This window comes from Cyclopterus lumpus, chromosome 4, assembly GCF_009769545.1.
Source record: "Cyclopterus lumpus isolate fCycLum1 chromosome 4, fCycLum1.pri, whole genome shotgun sequence".
Taxonomy (NCBI): domain Eukaryota; kingdom Metazoa; phylum Chordata; class Actinopteri; order Perciformes; family Cyclopteridae; genus Cyclopterus; species Cyclopterus lumpus.
In genome coordinates, this window is record NC_046969.1 from 21,039,580 (window position 1) to 21,065,841 (window position 26,262).

Sequence of the window (26,262 nt, forward strand, 5' to 3'; positions counted from 1 at the left end):
CCAATTCGGTGTGTATTTTCAGAATAAAAGCCTCACTTGCAAAATATCAGTCAGAAATAGCTCTGAAAGCAAATATATTCCATTGCTTTCTAAAGCCTTGCAAAGAGCTAACTCCAACACTACGATGAAGGATGAAAGTCGAATTAACTAGAGGTTGCTAGACCGTGAAGAGACGCGTTCCTCTTTTATTTTGAAGGCATCAGATACATCCTCGTTTGGCCAGAGAGCTTTACAGCTGCTGCTGAGCTGGGGCTTGTTAGATACTCAAAATTCATCCCCCTGCTTTCCTGAGGCTGAAAGTGTCCCCAAACACACACACACACACACACACACACACACACACACACACACACACACACAGACAAGACAAGTTGATATTGTGTCTCCCACTCTGAACTCAAACTGAAAGAAGAGATTCATGATATGCGAGTGGCAGACCTGCTTCTTTCTGACACTTCTATCATTGTGAGGTTGATCATTTGATCAAGTTTTCTGCATTTGGTCAATTTCGTGGGAAAGTGTTTTTCGTCACATAAAATCCAGGTCTGTATGAAACTGTTTATCTTTGTGGATTAAAACAATGTGACGAGAGGTTTTAAACTGGAATGTGTGTGTGTGTTGGCGTTTTTCATTTCTGAATGATTGATGCTGCATATTTTAATCTTGTTGTTTCCGTCGTTCCAAGCTGTCAAACACTAAACCAGACACATGTTATGGGATGTCGGAGGCATCCTCACTCTCAGGTTTTATTCAGGTTTCCTGGCTGTTTGACAGATCTATCAACAGTTACACCGAGTGATTGCAGCGGTGATTCTTGCACATTATATTCCTCCAAAACAAAAAAGTAGACAAATCTGTGCCTGCGTGAACTCTTTGACAAAGATAGTGTACATTTTAACAGATTTAATATTGTTTTTTAACAATTTATAAAACAATTATAACAAAGTGCAGCTCTTTAGAGAAAATATGAGCTTTTGCATAGAAACCAATTTACACCCATCAAAAATATAAGAGATCTGACTGTGAAGTGCAAACAAATCTCTATAAAAGCAGCATATAGACTTCAATAATTAGTGTATGGATGTGTCCAAAAGTGAGTCAGCCCGTTTGTCCTTATTGCTTTGCTATAAAAGAAACATTTAACAGCACGCACTACTGAAGATTATCTAAACATATCACAAAAAGAGATTCAAACCAAATCCAAACAGAAAAATCATTTCAACTGATAACACTGAAATATATTGTGCATATTGTGATTTAAACGTAACTGGAATTAAGTTTTTACAGAATACTATCAACTCATACCAGGTGTCATGTTTTGTGTGGATAATAGAGAGTGTAATATACAAATATAAAAGAAAACTAACTCTGGCCATCAGAGTTATTAGGCACTTTGAATGTACTGTAGCTCATAAGCTGACGGTCATTAATATACTTATAGTGAAGGTCTGTGTAAGAACCGGCACTCTGCTTCATTAGAACCTAGAACCAAATGGAGAACGCTGGTTTGTCGTCTCCTTACACACAAAGTAAGATGGCAGTTTTCTTTTCTTTTTTCTTGTTTTCCAAAAACATAAATTAGGACATGCTTCCGCTGGAGGACAATTTAAGGTCCCACTCCTGAGATTTGCACAAAATGCATATGTTTTGTGATCAAACAGAAACAGTATTTTTCCAAGCCAGTTACTCGTTCTCCTTTCCTGCTCTGGCAAAGCACAAACAGCGTTCAGTCGAGTCCATTAATAAACAAGCTTTGACTTAAACTATTGCACAACAACTGACCACATTTGAAAAATCTTTCCTGGGTCTCCAGAGACTTCTTTTGCAAATAAATACTTGTCGTCGGACAACAGCCTCTTACCATATTTCATACCCCGAGTGTTACTTGTAGTGATCTGCTTTCCCTAATGTAAGAGCATATTTGGGGAAAAGAAAGGCCAAAGCAGCACTAAGACCAACAAAACTTAAAGGAAAAAATAACAAAATCACATAACAAATTACTAATTTAAACCTTGCTGAACTAAAAGTAAATACTTAAATTCAACTTCAAAACTTTAACATTTGTCTTTCCTGAAATCGTTTTTTCACCTCACTTCATTAAAACAGGAACACGCCTCAAAACATCAAGGCCACAAACTTAAATGGCACAAAAAACATTAAAAACAGGTTTTGTGAAAAAAAAAATTGAATTTGCCATCTTTTCAGTGTCCCTCTAGCTGCCACAGTGACGTCGTGACGACGTCCCTGTGGGACTTATTCAGCTTCAGGGAAAGTCGCTGCCATCATAGATTATGGGCCTCTCCATGGTCAGATGGTAGAAGACTTTCTTGGAGATAAACCTGTTGGAAAAGAGTTTGGGATCAAAAGACTCATTTGATTCATTGAAACGAGACGCTGGGGCACAAAAGAAACACGCACACACGCACACACACACGCGCACACACCGTGAGAAGGAGTTGTCGAAGACGAGCGTGTAGAGGCCGGGGTTTCGGACTTTCAGCTGTCCCTGAATTGTCTCTTTATGGGAATTGCAGCGCGTTAAAGGAATCAGGACCTGAGAGAAGAACAGACACATGAAGTCAAACTCAACGTACAGATGAAAGATTCTGCCACAGGTTGTCGAACAAATCTCCCCTCGTCCGCTATAATCATAATAATTATGGCTAAACGCTTTGGTTTTTATGACATTTATGTTACATTTGCTTTTGCTGTCAAGCAGGAATTAAATGATCGTCATTAACATAATAATTGTAACATTTTGTAAACTCCAACACCCCTTAAATATAAAGCAAATTCAGGAAAATGTGACATCGGGGAAATATTAACGAGAGTGGACGGGGATGGTGTGTGACACGAAAGTTCATATCTCATTTACAAACCCTGACATTTGAAGAACAAGGTGTGTACCTCAACCTGCTGAGCACCGCAGCACTGGCAACCTGCAGTGGTTTTATAACAAATAACAAATAACAAACAAACTGTAGGGGGCGCTTATGAAAGCATGCACAGGGTCACTCCATTGTACCCGGTGAGAACTTCTGCTTTTGAGTCATTATTAATATTAAAGTGGCTGCAATTTCTAACAATTGAAAATAGCACTGCCTTCAGCTTCATGATGTACTTCCATTTTAATTTATGGAACAAAATTGTCGTTGGCTTGTGCGCTCTGGGATGTTTCCCGTGCACAAGGGCCGAGTCTCTCAACACATTGGTCTTCGACGAGCTCGTCTACCTTTGACTGCTCCACATGAGTGTCGCTGGATTCCCTGTACACCACACTAAAGGCGATGCTCTTAGGCTCTGAGGAAAACGTCCAGCTGATGGTTGGCCCACAGTTGCCCACGGCGACCGTTATCACACTGTAACAGCTGGACTTGATGAGAATTTCCCTGGAGCCGTCGCCAAACTGAGAGATATCGTCAATGCTGAGCGGGACAGCCATCCTGCAATGAGGAGTGGAATAAAGACGAGGTGACTCATCACATTAAAGGGGGATTTTGGTTATTTCTTTCAACCTGGATGCTATCTTCACATGTTTTTGTGCCTAAGTGACTTCTTTTTTAAAGTGGACCAGTGTTGAGGGAGAATACTTCAAACGGCAAACGGGCTGCGATGGCGTCGTTTAGGGCAATTCCTCACCGTCAATTTACATTGCACTCTAAAAGTGCTTGCTTTTTTTGTGTTCCACTGACAGACTCAGATTGTTATTATTGGTGTCTGACAACATAATGGAAATCATTTTTCTTCACCTTTTGCTTGATGCGGCATGTCTGTCTGTGTCCCAAGCCACATTGTTGAAATCAACTAAATATTCAGCGACAACATTGACATTTTTTTTAATGTCGTCTGCAGCGTTCTCCCCCAACAATGGACCAGTTAAAAAAATTGTTGTCCCCGTTGTCTGTCACCGAGACACAAAAACATGGAAAAATAGGGTCCAGGTTGAAAAATACCAAAGTGACCCATTAAGTTAAGCAAAGGTCAAGACTTACGTGACTTCTCCTGATTTGAGAAGGTTGATTTCTGAATCCTGTACAGTGGCAACATGATCTTCAGGGTCATCAGGGGTCACATCTCTGGAGCCTCTGCAAGACACACGCAGTAATATATTCTTTTCAATGCATATACTGTAACTCTTCAGGTGTAGCTGACATACAGAAGGTAAAGCTGTCTTCCAAATGCCTTGGTGATACACTTCAGATTCATCATCAGGGATTTAAAGTAGAATATGGATTTTACCCATGCATTTCGCAGGTTGTATCCCCATTTTCTTCATACAATACAATACATTATGTTGAACATTATTTAGGACTTTAAGTTCAATTAAAGTTATTTCGATGTTAACTCATCTTCCCCTGTATTTTTGGTGTATTATGTATTATTATTATAGGATGACAGCAACAACAGAATACTTCTGCGCATGTGATGTTGAACACGTGTCCATACTATTTACAACCCAGTGGGTAGTAACACCACGACACCATCACCTTCACTGGCATGAAACTGGCACTTCTTTATTCTTGCAATTTGTTTTTTGCTCATGAATGAAAACGAGAAGAAATACTTCCCTATTTACCATTTGACACCTGGTAAGGGGGCAGGATTCTCTCACGGTGCTGCTACGTGTTAGAGATCCTGTTTCTTGGGGTGTACTGTGACTTTGGGAACGGGCCACGATGAGTGTCTCCAATGATATTGTTGTTTACAACAATGACTGATATACATTGTCTCTGTGGTGCATTCGTGATAATACAGAGCTTGTTCACTTCCTTAATACTACTTTTCGACAATATGGCAACCAGAAAGAAAGCCTCATTGCTTGGCTGCTTTAAGAACAAAACATTTGTACATTTTTGTATAATACGTGTACACAAACTTCTCACGGACACAATATCTCAGGAATGCCTGGAGGGAATTTCTTCAAATTTGGCTTCAAATGTACACTTGGACTCATAGTTGAACTGATTCAAAGGTGGTCAAAGGTCACCGTGACCTCACAAAACAGGTTTGTTGGCCATACATCAATAATGAAAATGCTAATTATGACACATTCACAAAAATGGTCCTGGTCCAGCCCCTAGATATGCTGCTATAGGCTGATAGGCTGTTGGGGGACGTTTTAGGATACACTGAGCTCCTCTCTCCTCTTCCCTCTCTCCTTCTGGACAAATGTACATCTCTTCATTGGACATTAATAACTCTACTTCTCTCTCTCTCCTCTCACCCCCCTCCTCTCTACCTCCTTCTGTTTCATGGATTGTGGAAATCTGGATCATGGTCCATATCTACTACTAATTTTTAATAATTTCTGTCATATTCATTGAATGTGTTGTAACTCTGTAATCTATTGCGTCTGTCCATCCGGGGAGAGGCATCCTCCTCTGTTGCTCTCCTGAAGGTTTCTTTCCCTTTTTTCCAGTGAAAGGGTTTTTTTGGGAGTTTTTCCTGATCCGATGTGAGGTCCTGGGACAGGGATGTCGTATGTGTACAGATTGTAAAGCCCTCTGAGGCAAATTCATAATTTGTGATTTTGGGATATACAAAATAAACTGAATTGAATAGTTGTTACTCTTCTTAGAGATATAATTGATTGAATTAATTTGTGTGTATATATATATATATATATATATATATATATATATATATATATATATATATATATATACATACATATATATATATACATATATATATATATATATATATATATATATACGTATCTATATATACACATATACAGTATATATATATACTCACATATCCAGTGCTCCTGGAGGCCGCTGGTCTTGTTCTCCCTCCAGGGAGCCTGCTGTGGTCTGGGAGGTGGTGTCACTGTCGTAGACACCATTCACTTCCGCCTCTGTGATTATGTCAAAAACTCCATCGTCAGGTCTGTAGCTGGGGTCTGAAACTGAGAGGAACAAGAATGTATAAGTTAAACTCTTGGACCACTATATACTTTTATGTTATCATTTTTTTCTGATCACACAGTAGACATCAAACATATTGAGTGTACAGTAGAGAAGACATATTCTAATAATGTTTGAGACTAAGCCACTACCAAAAGAGACCTACTGTAACCAGTTCCTTTATTTTCGATTCAAATAAAACAGCTTCTCCCCTGATTGGAAATGTCAAATGAATTATATGTTCCTCAATACAATAAATTCAGTTTTTCACTTCTGCTTAAAAGCTCCCAGTTATGTTACAGCAATGAACTACAGCAATCCACATTTGGGCCAAGTCAGCATGTCGTAATCAGCATGTGTTTGTTTTTTTTCCAGCTCGCCTCTCACCTGTTACCCTTGGAGTGGGTGTATACGGGGCTGGTTCAGGTGGTGGCTGAGGTCCAGCTCCCGGTGGAGGAGGCTGAATGTCTGAGGGACTCAGCTCTGCCTTTGTGAACCGCTCCACCACCACACTGTGTTGGGTGTAACAGTCTCTGCAGCAGCGCTCCTTCTTCCCACTGTGCTTGGTCATCACAAAGTTGTTGCTGCAGTAGTAGCAGAAGATGCGGCCACAAAGCCTAGAAATGTAAAATGTAAGGGGGACATTATTTTATTTTTTTATCCATATTGCACCTACAATTTTGTTTAGAAAACATTTCTGACGCCTTGCATTTTGAGTAGTGATACTGTATGTTGTCTGAAAGGCCCACCTGCAGTGATGTCTGCGCAGCCACCAGGTGAAGTGTCCCTCGCAGCCGAGGCACTGCGTGGCATCCTTATCGACTAACCACCAGCGCTCCTCTGCTCGTAGTTTCTGCTCAAACTCCAGAGCGTCTGACTTCTGCCAAAGAGCATCTTTGTCCCTGATGTAATGCACAAAAAAAGACAAATGCCGCCAAGTTTCGAGTCATTCGCTGCCATCTCAACAAATATTAGTCCCCGGGATCAAAGATACGTTTAGAAATGTATTCAACTCAAAGCTACTACAATGAACTTTCAAATCTGTTTTGGTTTGGCGTCCTGCGTGGACCCCCCCCAGCCCAACCCCCCAGCGAGACGGAAATCTGCTCCCTGTCGGAGGAGATGCTGCTGCTGCTGCCGGGGGCGGAGCTCTCTTCCTCCTGCCAGAGCTCCGACAGCACGTCGCGGTCGGCAGCAAAGCTGGATCCGAGTCTCCGCCAGAGGCCCCAATGGAGTCTGAGCTGGAGGAGTTTCTGGTGAGCGTCCACGTGTTCACCTGATGCTGTCGCAATCGGACCCGGTGGCACCAGTGCAAGCGCGAAGAATAACTTTATAAAAATAACCAGTCTACTTTCTGGTGGTCTCGTTTACTTATGTAGATCACATCAGTACGTACATTGAGTGAAAACATGGATGGAAGCAGTTAAAACGTCCTCATTATAAAAATTAATGAATCGTGTTCTGTTAAAGGTTGGAATATATGATGCTCAGTATTTCAAAGCTGCCGTGGGAAGCAGATGCAAAATAAACACGATCTTTGAAGACTGAACAAATTGAGCATGTCACGTACTTGTTATGAACTGTAATTTTATACGACCATGCTGGATGTACTTGACACCGGGAGTAGCCTCATTACTCCAAATGAAGCAGCTGAGAAGCCACACATGACACTAAAGAAGAAAAGACTGAAATTACGTGGGCACATCCCAAAGGGACTGACTGAATCATTGAATACAGTATGTGATTTATTCCCGACAGACTATGAAACCTTTTGAGGCAATAGTAGTCCTTGAATCCAGTGTAGAATTAATAATATAACAATGTTTTTCTATTCAGTTCTCTACCAGACTTAACCTGTCCTGTTGGCCTCTCAGCATCACCTGCTCTCACCTCTTCTCTCCGAACTCATCGATGCTTTTCCCTCCGGCTCCTCAACATTAATTCTCGCTCATCAATGTCAAGTATAACAACATCAGAGATCTGCTCTTACTAGAAGAACCAATTGAAAACACATTCCCCGGTGGGTCTATCAAAGAGACGCAGCAACCAAGACGTAACAAGGTGGGAGACATCAAACAAGAAGAGGAACTTTAACCCTTTCTTCATTAAGAAACTCAAACAACACACCCCCTTGACGCCGCTGGCAGCTGTAATAGGCAGGTCATACCTTATAAGCTCGATGAGCCGCTCTTCGAGGATGACTTTGGTTCTGCTGAGGTCATCGATCTCTGCAGTCATCTTCAGGCTCTGGCTTTGTTTGTCAGCTTCTGTTGTGTTGAGTTTCTGCTTCAATTCATCGCAGACATTTTGCAAAGCTGAGTGGGCTTCTTTAGCACTGAAAAGAAGAAGTAAGTGCAAGGAAATAGGTCAGCAGCTACATTTGCACCAGGATTGACATGTACCGGTAATCATTGGTCAAAAACGCACCTGGCGACTTCATTTCTCACTTGCTGAATCTCGCTCTCACTCTCACGGATAGATGTTTCTGTCTTTGTGATGTGAGCATCTTTCTCGCCAGTTAGCTGCAAGTACTTCTCATTTACAACCTTTATTAGATATTAGAAGAACATGCATTAAAATCCCCATTAGTCACACATTTTTTTATGTATTCTTTTCAAATATGTAAATGATTGATCCATGTTTGTTCCGTCAACATTTTTTTTTGCTGATGCATCTTGAACTAGAGAAGTGTTTCTCAACCTTTTCAAGTCGCGAACCCTCATGAATAATTGGTGTTGGCGACTCCTTGGCGTTGTGCAATGTGATCCAGATACTGTGGCTTTTTGATGCGTTACGCTACTTTATTCATCCCCCATCAGAAAGTCATGTGCACTTTGACTCTCAGAAAAATACACTCAATAAAACCTATTCTGAGGGCAAACTATATCAGTGGTACAGGCGGGTCCCGGCCCCCCAGGTTGAGAACCACTGCACTGGAGGACTCGTAGAAACATGTCATTGGGTAAAATCCAAATACTATCCGTATCGATCTCCAAACACATCGAACCAGAGAGAAATAATTATGATTTGAAAACTATTGCACGGAGCTATAAATTAGATACAGTCCATTACATTGCAGTGATTTTGTATTCTACTTTCTGCACTCAAAGAAAACTGCAAAATCAATGAAGGTCTCGCATTATTAAAAAAAAAAATGAAAATCATCTACTGTTAATGAGTACTAACCAAACAACCTTCCTGTTATTATGTCCCATGTGGGATATAGCTTCCTTTTCACCTTGATAAAGGTGCTGGTGTGACTGTATACAGGGTGTCTCTCTATAGTCTTGTCTTAATCATATATAGTTGTCTTAAGACTTGAAAGAGTGAGTACATCACACATGTGTCTCTCTCCAAAGATTACAGAACACATTCACTACTTCTTATTGATGTAATCATCAATCACTGTGTTTCGATGCTTGAAAGTCACGGACCTCTAGTTCGGACACTTTGGCCTGCAGGCTGGACACATTCTTGGACTCCTCCTGCAGCTGGGCTTTCATCTTGTCCAGCTGCTCATTTACACTCTGAAATATGGGACGAACATAAAAGATGAAAAATAAAAGAAACAGGAAGGCTGGAAAGGCACAGCGGCGCTTTGAGCTAAATGCTAATATGCTTACAATGATGGTGCTGCTAATCAGACATCATGTTTACCATGTTCACAATCGTAGAAGTGCATTGGCATGCTTACATTAGCTAATTAGCACTAAACTTAAAGCTGAGGCTGGGAAGAACTTTAGTACAGAGACGTCTGTAAATCATTGGATGAATTTATTTTAGTAGCCCGTATTTAAAAGCATCGAATCCTAAAAGTTGTAAAATGCATAAAATATCATTTTCCTTCCTGTTTTTCAATTTTTTAAAAATGATTTATGGCATTGTCACTGTATTATACTGCACAAAAGACATATTTGAGTTCTCCCTACACGTGGCCACGACTGTGCCATAAATACGCAGGACTTATATATTGCAATGGGAAGAAAAAGCATCAGTGAGTAAAATGTGACAGGGGGGAAAAATAACCCTATGAAGCTGCTTGGGATCGGAGTTAAAACACAATCGGTGTCTGAATTAGTTATCTGGAAATGAGAAACGCATGTTAATGCCAGGTGTGAATTTGAATGTGATCCGGATCAGTCAGACCACATTTGTAGCTGCTCAGGCTGGCATTGAGATCTGATCTGAGCCAGGTGTAATCCGTACAGTGTGACCAAGTTTTTGCCCATCAAAATTGAAAGGTCACTTCTCTCTGTTGGTTTAAACAAGCTTATGTAAATCTATAATGAGGAGCACTGGCTCACAAGAATTCCCTCACGAAAAGTCATTAAAAAAGGATCAATGTCCGTTTGTGACATTGTGGGACAGCCGGCCTAACTCATTTGCATATAGCACAGTTGAGAGAGCAACAATGCATTTTAATACCAGTTGTAAATTCACAGAACCATGGATCGTGTGTCATTATTTAGATAAAATATTTAGTAACATATCACATGTTCAAACCAGGTGTTAATGGGGCCAATAAACTAAAATCTAAGGTGTAAAGTATCATCACTGCTAAAATGAATGAATCTTAAGTGTAATACCAGTCATAATAAACAGTTTCTGACTGACTCACCTTCATCTGGACTCGATGATTCATGCTCTCTGAGCTCATTTGGAACTTGGTGGCCTCCACCTCCTCTCGGTTAGAGTCCTTGGCACTCTTCATTTGGCTCTTGGCCTTGTCCAGTTGCCCCCGGAGCTCGATGATGGTCTCTGGGAGTTTCACCTTCTGTGTCAGCTCCTCTCTTAGTTTGGTATTCTCCAGCTGTAGTCCTGCCATGCTCTCTTCTCGTCGCGCCACCTCTTTCTCCAGTTCTTCAATCCTGGCAGCGTCCCCTGCCCAATGCTCTCTAACCTCCTCCTTTTCTGCACTTATCTTACAGATGGTCATCCCAAGCTCTGCCATCTCCGTGTTTGCCCTGTGTAGACCGTCACGTGTCTCGCGGAGCTCTGAGGCTAGCTTGACATTTTGTGCCTTGAGGGTGGAAAGCTCTTCTCGGATGGCAGCCGCAGAGATAGACAACTCGGCGTAGGCGGCTACTTCTCTGTCCCGCAGTTCAATAAGAGCCTCCTCCTTCTTCTTGCACTCCGTAAGCTCTGTTACATGCCTTCGATTCAGTGCCTCGGTCTGGGCTTTAAAATGCTCGGTCAGCGTCCTGAGCTCATCTCTTTGGGCCTCCGTCACATCCAGCTGTGCTTGTGATTTGAGCCTTTCCTCCTCAGACCTCTGGACCCGCACCCTGAGGTCCAGGATCTCTGCCTGGAGTCGAGACACTTCTTTCATGCACACCTCCAATTGGCCTTCAAGTTTGCCTGTCACTTCCTGGCTCTCTTTTGCTCGGACTGCGCTCCTCTCCAGCTGAGATTTCTCCACCGCCCGCTTGTCAGAGGTAACCCTTTCAATCACCTCTGTCTGTTTAGCGCAAGTTGCTTCTGCATCAGCTTTGGCAATCTCAAGCTCCTTCTCCCTGGCCTCAAGATATTTTAAGCTGGACAACAGCTCAGCAAGGTTCTTCTCTTTGGCTTGAAGCTGTTCTTGAAGGCTTGCTTCATTCTTGCGTGACACTCCTAAGTTCTTCTCCAAATCCCTGATCTGCCCGTTAACACTCTTCAGGTCAGCTTGCATGCGGCTAAGAGCTGCTTTCACAGTTTCCTGCTCCTCCCTCAGACTCTGGTTGTCATGCTCCTGCCGCTTTGACGTGGCCTCAGAGAGCTTTACGGCCATGATGGCTCGCTGCAGACTCTCATCCAGCTTGCGGTTCTCCTCACGCAAGCACCTCTCTTTTTCATCCACTGTCATCTTGGTATCATCCAGCTGGCCGCGAAGCTGTTTCTCAGAAGCTCTTAGAGCTGCTAGTTCAGCTTCAAGCACTGTTCGGTTTTCCGCCAACTCCTTCTTTAGCTCCTCGTTTCTCTTCGCCGTGGTTATCAGTTTTTTGTTTACTTCAATTAGATTGGCGCACTGCTTCTTGTAGTCCTCTATCTTGGTGACTTGTTCTTTCACATCACCCTCCAGCTCAACAAGGTGAGTGGTCAGTTTGCCCCTCTCTGTGATCAGGCTTTGGTTCTTGGCTTCTAGCTGTTGTAGTGTCTTGCAGCTGGAGCTAATCTCTGCCTCGTTCCTCTTTAGATGCTCCTTAAGGGCAGTGACTTCTGCTTCTAAAGACTCTTTTAAACCACCAGCATTCTTCTGCATTTCATCTTTATCTTTGTGTGCCCTTATCTTCACCTCCTGCACCTCTTTCTCCTTCTCCTCTAGAGTTTCTTGAAGGTCCTGCAGTTGCCTTTGTAGGTTGCTCGCCTCCTTCTCTCTCACTGTCAAGGCCCCCTGCAGCGTATCAATGGCTCTGCACTGTTCCTCCACTTTCGCCTCCAAAGTGGCCTTCTCCTCAGATGTAGATGTAACTAATGCTCCGAGTTTTGCTTCTTCATGCTTTGCAGCTGCCTCCTTGACTCTCAGCTCATCCTCAAGCCTTTCCGCCAGTCTCTTCTTCTCCTCTACCTCAGCTACAGCTTCCATCGTCCCTCTCTCTGCCTGTTTCAATCTGTCCAGCAACTCGTGTATCTTTTGAGCTGAATCAAAGTAACTGGCGGCCTGCTGGCCCTTATCATTGAGAACTCCGTCCAACTTGGCCAGGAACTCTATGTTCTTCCCCTCAGCAGCTGACAACTTTTCCTGAAGCAGTTGTTGTTCAGCCTCCATGGCTTTTCCCCCAGTCCTAAGTGCTTCCACCTCTCTGGACAGTGCTTCTTCTCTTTCCTGCCGAGCCTTGAGATCGCCCTGCAATCCCTGTTGCTCCTCTTGGGCAGCCAGTGACACATCCAGCTGCCTTTGGAGCTGCACGACTACGTCCCTGAGCTCAGCACCTTCCTCTCCCAGCTGATGCACCTTATGTAGGAGCTCTCGCTGCTTCAGCTCTGACTGGTCCAGCTCCAGGCGAAGATCTTCAATTGTGCCGACATCCTCGTTGCAGGCAGGCAGAGACTCGTTCAGGTCACTTAGCAGACCCTGACCGTAGTCAGGGCTGGAGGGGAACTCGTGTGCTTGCTAGATGGTTGCAACGGAAACCAGAGGAGAAGGGAAGGAAGGGAGGAAGAGTGATGAACATCACACAATTATTTTACTATTGTGATTAAATGACAGGATGTTATTTGTGTGTTACCTGGGAGTAGGTGCTGGCCAGACTGTTAATACTGGAACTGCGACTGGGTGCTTTCCACATGTGGCCAGGGGAATTGGCACTTCCTAGTGTTCTCCTGTTGATCAGAAAGGGAAACTCAAACTGTTTTCCAAAGTAGGTGCAAAGAAATGGCTGCATTTAGAAACACGTGTTTCTGTAATACCATCTAGATATGTGTGTAGTATTTATCTGCTCTACATGTTGTTTTCATGACTTGTTGTGTTTGTTACCTCGCAAATGTGGGCCAGGAAGCATCCAGATCATGACCCCTGGAGGCCACATCAAACTGGACCTCATTGAGTTCATACAGGTGATTGATTATGTCAACACTAAGGTGGGGCTTCAAGAAGGGGCTTCTTGCATAGTACCAGTCACTGTGGGAAAAGAGATGAGGAAGAAATCACAGTAGAACATATCAAAACAACACGAAACAATAATGGTGCCTAGAAAAGTAGGACAAATCATTGAAAACAGTATCTTAATTCTTCTTTGTTGGACTGCTCTTCATATTCAACTACCGCTGACACTAAAATGGTGAAGTAAAACAGCACGACATTCAGCTCAGCGAAAATAAGGAAATCAAATGGCTATTTCTGTAAAAGTGTTTCCTTGTGATCCAAAGACATACACAGTTTCATTTGTAATATTCAGTTTACTTTCACTTCAACAAAAGCCCATCGTTCTTCATATCTACATGACGGATAAAACATTGCAAAGAGACTTGTTGTGCTGTGACAGATTTACCTGGTGACTCTCTGGTTCATCAGGCACTGCTGCAGGGTGTCAGCCAGTCGCTGATGTACGAGGGAATATCGGATGAACGCTCGTCCTTTCCCCAGAGATGTCTTCAGCTATCAAAGCAAAGAAAGACATTGTTTAATGCGGAGCCTTCAGTAGGCGTTAACTTTGTACTCAAACTGCCCGGGACAGTCAAAAACTAAAAAGTAAATGACAATTCATTGTTTCATCTAAATGATAATTGCTTTTGGCGTTTACAAAATATGCAACAAACACTTTTGTCATTTACAAAAGCATAAAAGAGACAAGATAAGTTAGATAATTTTTCAAAGCAACAATACTCCATTGAGAAAAACAGTAAATAAGTTTCACTTTCATTGTTCACATATATTCTAAATGTCTACTTCAACTCCCGTGCTAGTTCTCCAGTCTGTTTCTCCAATCTGGGAGCGTGCCAACCACCATCTACGATCGGTATGCTGACTAAAGATAAGTCTCATACAACCTTCACTTCTAATAACCCAAACTATCCCTTTAACTCGTTTCATGTACTATAAGAAATGAAATTGAGTGAAAAGTGGGACAAACCAATACAATTACACTCTAATGGTTTCAGGAGTTAATGATCAGTCTATTAATGTAATCAGTGTTATATTAGCGGTGTCATTGTAAAAAACAAACAACTCTTCTTACCTCAGTGATGGATTTGACAAAGCGGATCCCATCATTGGCTCCTTTGAGTTTCGCCAGGCAGTCAGTAAAGTATTCCCAATAATCCTTCTTTGTACCAAGAAATGTAGTCTTATCCTTCTGGTCAAACTGAAAAAAATATACAAAAAAAACTGTTTAACAGATATTTTGAGGCATTGCATTAATAATTTTGTTATTCAAATCTTCCTTTGGGATTCACTGGGTCAGGTGTGACAACGTAAGCTCAACAAATCACACCTGCAGCAGGTACTCCAGTTTGTAGGAGAACTTGTGCAGGTTGGGACTGTCATCTGTGATTGGCTCCCCACTTTCCCTGTACTCCTTTGCAAGCTCTGCAACAGCCTCTGAAATTCACATGGTTAAAAAATTAAAAAGGATCTGGCATTATAATAATGGCACAGGTGGCATGTCAATTGACCGACACATAAATGGCAAAAGACGCATGCTTCTTACAGATACTTATAGAATATATAACAATGTGTTTTCAAGTCAGAAAATATATTAGGGATGAAGCATCGAAGCAAAAAGGCAGAACATTATATCTCCGTCACAAGACCTAAAACAAAATACAAATAAATTCATAACATGTTCACCTCTTGGTGCATTTTGGTTACACACCCAAACACTCCTAAATCTTCAATCTATTCATTTTTCCCCTTATATTTCTACCCTCTTCAAGCACAGCTCATCTGTAAATCAACCACTTGCCTCGTATCCATCGCAAAAACTGGAAGGGCACCCGTGATGGGTGCGTCCTCAGTATGCACTCTCTGTCGCGCTGCATGCTGACAGAGGCGTCCACCACACCCTTTCTACAGGGACTTGAGGTCAGGTGCTCGTTTTCACAAAAAATGTGATGACCAGGAAAGGTCAGAATGTTCCAGATGTAAAGATTGTACTTAGACTTGATGCTGAGACTCTGGTCATGACATCACATCGTGTCTCTTCTCTCTCCTCTCTTCAGTCACACCATGCCAGCCGACAACTGCCGACCGCCAATCTATTCACACACATTCACACGAACAGGCACGCACACATAAAGCCGTCGTACCATGCAGATCTCGGATAATCCTCTGGAGTTGGCTCTCCCCGACTGTAGTCCCAGCAGCCATGGCCACACCGCTCTCTCCCTGGCAACCAGGGGTCACAGGGTCACATCCAGTCTGCTGAGTAAGAGATTTAGAAGCAGTCAGGAACAAAAGATGGACATGAATGCTCCAACATACTGTCCTCTCTCGTGGCACACTTTGATACACAAAAATGTGACACACATTAATGAGTTCTCTTGACGGGTACATTGCATCCGATAGTGTATGATCTGTATAATAAATGTTACTTTACACATTCTGATCGTCTGACATGATTGCATTCCTATTTAAATGCAACATTCATAATTTATGGATGAAATCATGAACAGGGATGCAAATTCCAGGGTTTTTGATTTACTGAAGAAGAAGAATCCCAAAGGAGGGCATTTGCATAACAACTTGATTACAGTAAGAACAACAAGAGTCAAATGTCCTGCATCCTGATAAACTTTGGATCAGCCAGGACCCTGACTGTCTTTGATTGTTCAGAGGTAAACCCCCCATATGTAAAGGCTGGACAATCCCTATAACATTAACGTAGCTTTGTCTAGTTTAACCAGCATCCAGCGAGAACTTAAGTCTCACTCATCCACTTTTCAGCTTATAATATGTGTATTGAATGACATGTACTGCTTCAACCCCAAATGTCCATAAAACACCAGCTCCACAAATGATGGCTGCCATGATTGCCAAGAATGTTAGTCAACTCCTCTCTGATACAGTTTCAACCGCTTGCCTAGCTATTTTATTTTGGTTTTATTGTATATTTGTAAACATGTTTGCTACTGCTTCAAGAAATTCCCCCGTGGGGATAAATAAAGTAAAAATCTAAAAACTGAACTGAAAAAAAATCATAACATTCACAGAGGAAGTAGCTACTCATTGTTCGTATTATTGGTAACTGGATATTGTGTAGGAGCTATTGTTACGGTGCCCTCTTTTCTGTAACCTCCTGTCCAGCTATGATGAAACGTTACCACACGAGCGTCGACACGTTCATATTCATAACTAGCTAACTAAACAGTAACGTTAGCTAACAGCTAACTAGGTGAGCGTTACGTGGGTTTCAACAGTTGTACAACCTTAAAACTGTCAGCTCGTGCAGCGCTAACAATGTTATCTAACACGGAACAACGACAGGCTAATACATGGCTCCTTTTACACACGGGGTGTTGTTCTTTTTGAGGCTGTCACGGGGAAGTTACCGTATATTTAACTCTCTCTGACAACATTTGAAGAGACTTTTTTTTTTCTTTTCTTTTTTAAATAACCGTGACGTAGTCGAGAAACGATACGAGCAGTCTGTGGCTTATAGTTTCAAGGTGAAAGAATAAGAAAAGAAAAAAAGACGTAGACATACTTTTACAGATATGACTCAAGTCCATAACAAACCAGATAGTTTGTGTGAGTGTACAATCTTGCTGAAAGTGTCGTGATCGACATTGTGCCGTCCAATCACAGAGCGACATGTCGCCCTCCGACCAATGGCTAGAGGTTGGTAGGCGGGACCCTAATGGTGGGTATTTTAGTTGTCGTAACAGAGTAAACAGAGGTGTCATGTGATCCCAATGATATTCATAAATGATGTCCCACTTCTCTGTGTTCCTTTGTTATCGGCTATTGGACATCTTTAAAGTGTATTTAACGCAACTGCACCACCCTACACCATTAATTATTTTTAAAACAACAACAAAATGATTAGCGTTGTACTTGCAAAGCCTTTGTCTAAAATAGCCTGACATTTAATATGACACCTAGATCATTGGTCAATTTTAGTGGTGTATCATTTCTTAAGGGGTCCTCTACTTTCAACAAAAGTCAAGGCCTCTCCGCTTCTGCTCAGTCAATTTGGACCCTTCTTTAAAAAATAATAATAATCTCTGTTTCCCAGAAGTGTTATGTCCCATTTTTAGTCTTATATTGTATTGTATTATTCAGCATGTATTGGCTTAAAGTACTGGTTATTTAGCTTAGTTCACTTAGTTTAGTTTGTCCAGATTTCAGTTTTCTAATATTGTATAGTATAACTAGTCCTTATTAAAACTGGGTCTGAGAAAGTGGCCCAAATAAACAAGCACACACCTGCAGGGACATAGTTTCTGATTAAAAAAAAAACAGAGCAGGTTACTAGAACCAGGAACAGAAAATACTGCCTGTCACGAGATTATATTAGCTACCTCGTTTTGAGAACACAGAAGGCATCACTTCAACATCTTACTCCCGCCAAGCAAGAGGTAAGTCAGTTGTTTTCTATGCACACTAAAGATAGTAACGTTACACAAGTGACATACTGTTACACTCACTTAAGGAGTTCCAGTGTAACAAGGAAAAATAAAAATAAATCTTATTATTACTACTCTAATTAATTACCCTCTATTTTATTTTGGATTTACCAATGACATGACTTCAAATAGCCTCGAGTAATTCACAAACCAATCCTGTCTTTTTTCTAGAATACAGTTGAACGGCAATGAAGGAAACTTTCAATGACACCGAATATGCCCTGGACTACGAGGATGAAGTCTGTGAAAAAGGTGAGGTGGTCAAGTTTGGATCCATTGCCATTCCTGTGTTCTTCTCCGCTGTGATCACACTGAGCCTCACAGGAAACCTCCTCGTCCTTGTAATCCTTGCTTTGTACGAAAACCTCAAGTCCCTCACCAACATTTTCATCCTGAACCTGGCCATCTCTGACCTCGTCTTCACCACCGGTCTGCCCTTTTGGGCAATTTACCACATCTGGGGATGGCTGTTTTCAGAGGCCCTTTGCAAAATAGTGACTTTTGTCTTCTTCACTGGGTTTTATAGCAGCATCCTCTTCCTGACCATCATGACTATCTACAGGTATCTGGTAGTGGTCCACCCACTGTCCAGTCTGAGCACACTGAGACTCAGCACCGGGGTTTATGTGTCTTTGCTCCTGTGGATAATCAGCATTGGAGCCGCCATGCCCTCCCTGCTCTACAGCTCCCTTGTCTCGATCCCTCACAACGGTACACACTCCCTGGGCTGTGAGTACGAAACACCCCGGTGGAAAAGCATCGGTGTCTTCCAACAGAACATTTTCTTCTTGCTCACGTTTGTAGTGATGGCTTTCTGCTACGTTCAATTACTGTGGAAAATCACAAGAACAAGATCGCACACAAAGAACAGAGCCGTGAAGTTGGTCTTCTGCATCGTGGCGGTGTTCTTCCTCGGCTGGGTGCCGTACAACGTGGTCATCTTTTTGAGGGTTTTGGCCGACAAAGTGGTTGCACCATTCCATAAGTGTGACACAAGTATCAATCTCGACTATGCGTTCTACGTGTGCCGGCTCATTGCTTTCTCCCACTGCTGCCTGAACCCTGTCTTTTATGCGTTGGTCGGTGTGAAGTTCAGGAGTCACTTGAAGTCGTTGCTCCTCCGATTGTTCATTCGAAGGCCAGCTGAAGAACAGCAGGTTAGAATGCAGAACTTCTCGCATGCGTCGATGCTCTAGTTGCTGATTAAGTATGCCATTTTCTGAAGTCCAGTGTGTACTAATCCATTTTAGCGAAATATAGGAATACAGGGTTCATACTTTTTAGTTTGTAGCAATCTGCACTCAATATTACATTCTGACTTTATCTATTTATCGTGTCATTCATTTACTGGCACTTTAAAGAGAGTCACATTTTTTATGGATATAAAAATATAATTACTTAGTTACAGTGGAGCCATTATAGTATACAGTATATGTTCATTTAAAACTATGCCTTTTCTAGCTTTTGTGAGGATGTTTTCACTTATCACTTGAATAGGATTTATTCTGTGAATTTAATACAATGTGTCATTGCATACAAAAGGTTTTTAATATATATTTTAAAAAGAAGGGGTTTCTTTATGGCCTCTATGTTGTAATGCTACTAAATATGCTTGTATATTATATTTAGTCCGGTAATGATACCACCCAATAAAAAGCAACGTAAACATATTTGACATTTTGAGTCCCTCTGTGCAATAAAAAACTCAATGGCTTCTTTCAACTGACCACATGTTGTTTTTTTATTATGAGTCCCTACCAAGTGGTTGAGATGTCCATTGATGGTAAAAGTGTTTTTCTTGTTTTTAACTTTTTTTTATCTCTCTTTAAAGATAAATAAAGCACATTTAATTTCAAAAGCGGTGTGTACAATCTTATTAATGCCATGTTTTACAAATCACATAAACATATTCAAAAATAATAATACAACATTTGCAGTCCAGCCTTTGTAGAACAAAGTCAGACCTGCTAATCAGTTTTTTTGTAAATGTGCCCTCTAGGTGGCATGGCACCTCAATCTGGACACAGCCTTTCAGCAGAAGTTCCCCGTGATCATTATGATCCTTAGGTTTGGCTTTGCTGAATCATTGTTACCAGCACTAGCGTTGAACACATTTTAAAAATAGCCAAAGAGAGGGCATGGTGATATAATACACAACATAATTGAATAGCATTACATGTCGCCATGGCCCTCTACTTACCCTCCTGTTGGAGTGCAAAATAAAGACCGATGATGCGTTCACACCTGTTATACACGCCGCTAAATAATGTTGAAATCTTGAAAATACCCAAAAAGTATGTTAACGAAGCAGATGTCTGGTCATTTAAACTAAGAGCAGATACATATGTGTCACTTTCCAAGGGAAGAAGCAAACTCTGTTTCATTATGGGTTGATTTTGCTTCTATCGGCCCTGCAGATCTGTGTTGTGTATTGTGCTGTCAGGAGAAATGAAGGAGCCAGCATTCTTTTGGGAAACCAACAAACTATGAGAACAATCTGAGACACAGGTGGAATCCGCCGTAAAGGGAAACGGTTTCTTTCTTAATCATTTAGCTGTGCGTGTGGGTGGGATCAGCCGTGCACTTAGATTAACCTTTCTAACTTCCACCTTCTCTCTGTTGACTTGTTGCGCTGGTCTCGAGCACCCACTGCACACCTAACAGTCACAGAAGGAGGATCCATTTCTACAGGTGTCTTCCTTTTTTCCTCCAAGAGACTTAAACAGCAAGTTCTGAGGTCCAAGTGTCTGAGGTTGGAGTGGGACATCTTGACTTAAGGTTTCTTTTAAGGACATTTCATCGAGATATTTCAAGGTAAGAGGAAGGAGTTGTTGTTATCAATGTGTGTTTAATTATTTGCCACAGAGGACGTAGAAGGCTATAAACTCTAGTCTGAATTTTAATGACACTCTATAAAAATGCTTGCTGTTAAATTCTAGGCCTAATTTCATTTAGATTATTGTCATTTTCCAAAATAAAAGAGCTGACTTTAATGTACGGGTTATTTTAAAGGCATATTGAGTGAACAGCGTGAAATTGTACATTTGTCGTTGTCCTTCTGCATTATGTATCATGCATCAGTTGAATATCACGGTGACGGTGTTTCAGGTCAAGATTATTAATGGAAAAGTTGTTTTGTTTTACAGATGGGGTTGTGGATTCTGATTGGCCTTAACATCATCACAAAGGTGTCTGGGTATTCAAATGGTATCTTCCCAATGGTGTGTGAATCAATGTTTCCTGACCACAAAACAGCAAGTGCGTCACCTTTTCTCCCTCAGAACACTACAGCGCCCTTTGATATTATTCCTGAACCCGGGAATGAGGGAGACAATATTACAGGTACAGAGAGACTAATGGATCCATTTTCCTGGAAGCTGGTTTATCACTATCAACATGTGTTGGCATTGTCATATCACTACTAACGCTTGTCTTCATTTTCTGTCCCTCCATCTTCTCCCCAATAAATCTTCAGTTTTTCTCAAGAGCACGTCACTCACACCGTTTCGTGGGTTTATGTTGGAGGCTCGAGAGACAATAAACGGAAATGAAATCGGAAACCTTACTGTTGGAAGATTTACCACGCTCGAGTCTTTTCCGGCTCGACTCTTGACTTGTAAAGATTCAGCAGTAAGTAACCACCCCGTTGTGTCAATATTGGAGGTATTACATGCATTACACTGATGAAATGAATACTTTCCATTTCTATTTTAAATAACATGTTTAATTGAAATGTAAGTGGAAATTCACATTTTACAGCCTTAATGCGCTTTCTTATGGATGTGACGCTTTACTTTTGTCTCTCTCCTCAGGGCGCGGCTGTTAGTCAAAGGAATAATCAAATGAAAACTATGAGTCAAGTTATCTGGACACCCCCGAGTAAACCCGTAGCTATAACGTTCAGGTATTCATACACTTTGACTGCCCTCCAATGGTCAATATTACAATGCGAAGCAAAACTATTTTCATCAACATGTGTCCATCTGATGTGTTTCAGAGCCACATTTATTGAGACTTTTGAAACATTCTGGATAAACGTGGAAAAGAATCTCGTTCTACCCATTACACCAGTACGCCTACCCAGTACTGTAAGTACATTAAGTAAAGAGTTTTGTCCACATTGTGCAGAAATCCATCCATTAAAGAGACAGTGCGTGGGATTTTGTGGCATCTAGCTGTGTGGTTGAAGAATGCAATCATCTGAATACTTAATTATCCCTTTCCAATGGTGGTAACATCAGTCGCCTTGCTCGGAGGCCCCCCCCTTAACATGATAACGCTACTAAGGAAATTCAGACGGTGGCTGGCGGTACCACGTTCCGACTTGAGCCAGTGTTTGGTTTGTCCTTTCTTGGCTACTGTAGAAACATGGCGGTGCAACATGGTAGACTCCATGAAGAGGACCCGCTCCCTATGTACTGTAGATATGAAGGGCTCATTCTAAGCTGAAAACAATTCCTAGTTTCAGGTGATTATACACAAATGAAAATATAGTGAATATTTTATTCCTTTTATGCAAATAGATGCCCCGAAATGCGACACACTGGACCTTTAGTATATAAACATTTTTATTCACACAGCTCCTTTACTCTCGATTTGTCTTCAGGGAATTGCGATGACCCTTTTGGACATGTTTCTTGTGGTCCTCAATATGGTATGGTATTTATACATTTACATCACCCAGTGAATGCTATTTACACAATATAATTATTATTTTTTTTTTTAAATGATTCTCTCTATCTCTCATCAGGGACTGCCTAATATATTCGATAGCGTCCGCCCCGGCCCCCTTTCTCGTTGTCTCAGTAAGGTAAGGCATGAGTTGGGGGTCTTGTGTCATCCCATAATCTATAGTAAAAACTATAGAGAGAGGTAATTATAGAATCTAAAGACATTGAATGACTTTTTGAGATCACCAACCAAAAAAGGGTGTTTGATTTGATTAAATTCTTAGGGAATTTTAATGGTAGATTTAATCTACTTTATTTTTTGCAAGTGTATTTTTTCTGTGTTGCAAATCAGCACATTCTATATATATATATATATATATATATATACACAAATATATTTGTAGGCTTATATGCTGCCTTTGTGTGTATACAAACGCGTATTGAATACTAATTATTCAGGTTTAGTGAAAATTATTCAGATTTATTGAGATAAGTGAAAGTGCATTTTATTTCTTATGCAGGTGTCACGGATATGTTGCACTCTGCTGTGTACGGCAGTTGAAATAGCGGCTTTGGTCTTGTTTGTTGTGTCTCATCCTATACAAGTAGGTCATAATAAGAGGTGTGCAACATTTCTCTGTATCTTCATCTTTATAAAGTGTCTTAATTGTACGAGGTTATCTTGACTGTGTGCTTACGGCTGCGTGTCTGTTTGTGCACGTTTAGGTCCTTCTCGTGGCTCTTGTGTGTGTGGTGATGGTGATTAATTTCATACAGCTGGTGGTCGTCTTTCTGCCGTTTGGAGCCAACAATGAACTGTGAGCTCAACTTCCTTTGTCTTGTGCCTGAATATTTGACCTGAAACTCAACATCAACACTTTGTGCTCGACTGTTATTGTTGCTCCTTTTTTTTCCGCTCAAGAAAGGAGATCCGCGGCCATGCTGTCAACGGGTGTTCTGTCGTCCATCTGATGTTTACAAGTGAGGAGATGCTTTTGAATCCATAAAGTAGCACACTTAGATGCATTCATGTCTCTCTGGCATTAATGCAGTCGTTTGACATTTTGGGAAATAAGCTTATTTGCATTCTTGTAACATCACAGCTTGCCTCTTCGTTGCCACGTCCCTGTTGTTTTATTTCCAAATATGTTTTACACACAGTCGGCGTCATCTTCGTCGGTATTGTGAAGATCGTCGTCTGCGGAAAGAACGGCGCCGACTCTTGGCTTCTGCTAACGATGATCACTTTCACAGTCTGGGCTTTCCTGTTTGTAATTTGGGTTTTCGTAACCAATACTCAAAGAAACGCAATACTGGGGAGAAGAAAAATAGGTGAATGACTTGCACTATAGTGCTGCGTGATAATGAGTAAAGATACAATATGGAATCTTATGAAGACCAACATATTTGTCACTATTTTCTGTTACAGAGAGTCCAGAAAACAGTCAGAGTTGGAGGGAAGAAAGCAAAGAGGTGAGATCATGGCAATATATCATCTTTTGATGCCATTTTGTATTTTCACTATAATAACTTATGCATTACACTTAATATGCCAGTTCATTTCTTTCTTTTTTCACCTCTGAATTCCAGAAGAACCTCTGTGGATGGATCCTCGCCGCTGTCTCAATCATCTTCATCGTTGGAAGCTTGTGCTTCACTGTTGCTATCATTGTTGGGCTAGTTGGATGTCAGAAAGAGGCTGGTGCATGAAGGGGGGCTGGGACTTTGTTTGCATGTAATTCACAGTTGTTTTTTTTGTATTTTGTTAAAAAAAATGTAAGCTATTCATGAATGCCAATTTAATTAAAATCCCAGTTGCACACTATGCATGCTCATGTTTAAAATGGCATCTTTTCAATTGTATGCGAGTACTTGTGTGCGATACTTGTTTTTGCTCTATTCTCTGTACCTTGTTTGTATACTGCTGCTGTGACTTGCATATTCAAAATGTAAAAAAATCATATAGCTTCTTTTGTAAAGGTTATGAAACTGTGTTTTCCTGATTGGTGCCTCGAGAATGATTGATTGTATTCAACAATAAAGCAACCTAAGTTGAAAATGCTGTCTACCAGTACAAACCACTTAAATGTTTATGTGTGTACATATAATGTCTGTAAACTGTTTCCAAGGAAGGGGAATAACTTCACCTCACTTATCAGAGTTATGCCTGTCATCACGGTCAAACTGCTCACATTTCCTGGAGTTACATCCGCTCATAGTTATGTATCTCTATCTGAAAAAAAAAACGTAACTATATATTATATTGCTGAAATACTAACACAGATGGATACTGGGTGGAGATAAGAAGGATACCACATGTTGAACACACACGTGGTGAAAATGTCCCCTCGTGTTCACGGGCAAAGGTAAGTACATTCAAGGATACTTCAATACATAATATGGATCATAAAGTCAGTCTGTTGACCTCATGACTCAACCTGTTGTTGCTTCTGCCAGGATAATCTAAAAGTCATGGAAATGCGTAGCTCAGTGTGCATGGATGAATAAAACAAGACTTTCAACCAGGAGACAAGATTTAACTTAATTGCAATAGCAAAGCAATCCCATGCTTATCCTATTTAGGGTTGCGATGGCGCTGGAGCTGATCCCAGCTGACATTGGCCGAAGGGTTCAGGCCGTCAGTTTATTTAGGGCACAAATAGAGACAGACAACCATTCACGCTCACATTCACTCCTACGGGCAATTTAGAGTCTAATTTACCTGAGCTGCATGTGTTCGGGCTGTGCTGTGAGGTGACAGTGCAGCCTAAATGACAGATGTTTAATATGTAACGTGTACTGTGACTTTAAAAATAATTTGGCCCTACATTCTTATCTACAGTGATACAGCAAAGCATGCATGTATACATGATTATTCACTTTTATGGTTCTGTGGAAGGGAGCATATCTATCAACTATGTACACAATCAGGTAGATAACTATTGAACTTCTGACAACTAGATAACAAGGCACACCTATCAATCATGTAGCTATTGATTACACTCATTATTGGATTTTATAATATATACTTGTTATGAATGCTTTTAGATTATGATTATTAGAACATAATGTAGTGGTGCACTGTTTGTTGTTTACCATATTTATCTTTTAATGATGTTTATTGTTTTATTATATGTCTATTGCTATGCACCTTTCAACTATTCAAATTCCTTGTATGTGCCACTTGGCAAATTACCAGTTCTGATTCAGATTGAGCTCTTTGTGAATGATTGGTTCAAACTTTATTGTGTACTCTTAAGATATTGTGGGACCTACACTCTGTCACGATCACAATTCATTCACAAAAGCAGGTTAATATTCTGGATGCCAAATGTTTTTAGCCCCCCCTCCCCTTCCCTCATCGCCGACCGGGAACCCGCAGGCCGGTCTTCCAATCAACTTCTTGTGCGAATCTCAAAAAGTTGGTTCCTCATTACTCAGAACGTTTGTGCGTGTGTTTACTGCCTGTTTCAGAAACTAAGCACCAGATTAAAAAAAAAAAAAAAAAAGTTAATTACATCAATTAACTTTTTTAGTTATCAAAATAATCTTTATTGAAAATATACACATGTTCAGGTGAGCAAAACAAACTTAATGTCAGAATGATAACAAAAAGAGGAACAAGTGGCATCACAGGA

General features: G+C 41.1%; 3 protein-coding genes across 7 annotated transcripts; 2 read left to right on the forward strand and 1 right to left on the reverse strand.

Moving 5' to 3' along the window:
• Positions 1 to 711: 711 nt before the first annotated feature.
• fyco1a (FYVE and coiled-coil domain autophagy adaptor 1a) lies at positions 712 to 17,105 on the reverse strand. Of its 5 annotated transcripts, none has more exons than XM_034530242.1 (18): positions 17,033 to 17,105; positions 15,636 to 15,750; positions 14,822 to 14,928; positions 14,567 to 14,692; positions 13,880 to 13,986; positions 13,366 to 13,509; positions 13,118 to 13,211; positions 10,528 to 13,002; positions 9,344 to 9,436; positions 8,337 to 8,455; positions 8,077 to 8,244; positions 6,659 to 6,811; positions 6,297 to 6,526; positions 5,758 to 5,911; positions 3,993 to 4,085; positions 3,233 to 3,443; positions 2,445 to 2,554; positions 712 to 2,339 (listed from the first exon to the last, which is right to left on the reverse strand). In XM_034530242.1, exons 2-18 carry the CDS (start codon positions 15,694 to 15,696, stop codon positions 2,264 to 2,266), a joined length of 4,521 nt encoding a protein of 1,506 aa, XP_034386133.1. In that variant the 5' UTR covers positions 15,697 to 15,750; positions 17,033 to 17,105; the 3' UTR covers positions 712 to 2,263. The 5 variants fall into 5 exon arrangements, with proteins under 5 accessions (XP_034386133.1, XP_034386134.1, XP_034386132.1 ...); XM_034530243.1 differs by having other exon boundaries at positions 15,636 to 15,747; positions 17,033 to 17,081; XM_034530241.1 differs by lacking the exon at positions 17,033 to 17,105 and adding an exon at positions 16,878 to 16,995 and having other exon boundaries at positions 15,636 to 15,747.
• A 629-nt stretch (positions 17,106 to 17,734) lies between these two features.
• On the forward strand, positions 17,735 to 19,653 carry LOC117729636 (chemokine XC receptor 1-like). The gene is made up of 2 exons (XM_034530904.1): positions 17,735 to 17,906; positions 18,126 to 19,653. Exon 2 carries the CDS (start codon positions 18,143 to 18,145, stop codon positions 19,148 to 19,150), a length of 1,008 nt encoding a protein of 335 aa, XP_034386795.1. The 5' UTR covers positions 17,735 to 17,906; positions 18,126 to 18,142; the 3' UTR covers positions 19,151 to 19,653.
• A 946-nt stretch (positions 19,654 to 20,599) lies between these two features.
• LOC117729635 (ferric-chelate reductase 1-like) lies at positions 20,600 to 24,628 on the forward strand. The gene is made up of 13 exons (XM_034530903.1): positions 20,600 to 20,768; positions 21,101 to 21,296; positions 21,430 to 21,584; positions 21,767 to 21,858; positions 21,952 to 22,042; positions 22,561 to 22,608; positions 22,705 to 22,764; positions 23,146 to 23,229; positions 23,351 to 23,442; positions 23,547 to 23,605; positions 23,786 to 23,956; positions 24,054 to 24,097; positions 24,215 to 24,628. The coding sequence occupies exons 2-13, from the start codon at positions 21,101 to 21,103 to the stop codon at positions 24,332 to 24,334; spliced, it is 1,212 nt and encodes a 403-aa protein (XP_034386794.1). The 5' UTR covers positions 20,600 to 20,768; the 3' UTR covers positions 24,335 to 24,628.
• Positions 24,629 to 26,262: the final 1,634 nt, after the last annotated feature.

Bases quoted from the DNA above. Each gene is read 5' to 3' on its own strand.
- fyco1a (XM_034530241.1), bottom strand. From the start codon at position 16,904: ATGTTGTCAGAGAGAGTTAAATATACG. The intron at 14,693-14,821 runs GTGTGATTTGTT...TATTTTTTTCAG, and splicing joins AACTGGAGTACCTGCTGCAG to TTTGACCAGAAGGATAAGAC. The intron at 5,912-6,296 runs GTGAGAGGCGAG...TGTTCCTCTCAG, and splicing joins ACCCACTCCAAGGGTAACAG to TTTCAGACCCCAGCTACAGA.
- LOC117729636 (XM_034530904.1), top strand. From the start codon at position 18,143: ATGAAGGAAACTTTCAATGACACCGAATATGCCCTGGACTACGAGGAT.
- LOC117729635 (XM_034530903.1), top strand. From the start codon at position 21,101: ATGGGGTTGTGGATTCTGATTGGCCTTAACATCATCACAAAGGTGTCT. The intron at 21,859-21,951 runs GTATTCATACAC...GATGTGTTTCAG, and splicing joins CCCGTAGCTATAACGTTCAG to AGCCACATTTATTGAGACTT. The intron at 24,098-24,214 runs GTGAGATCATGG...TCTGAATTCCAG, and splicing joins GGAGGGAAGAAAGCAAAGAG to AAGAACCTCTGTGGATGGAT.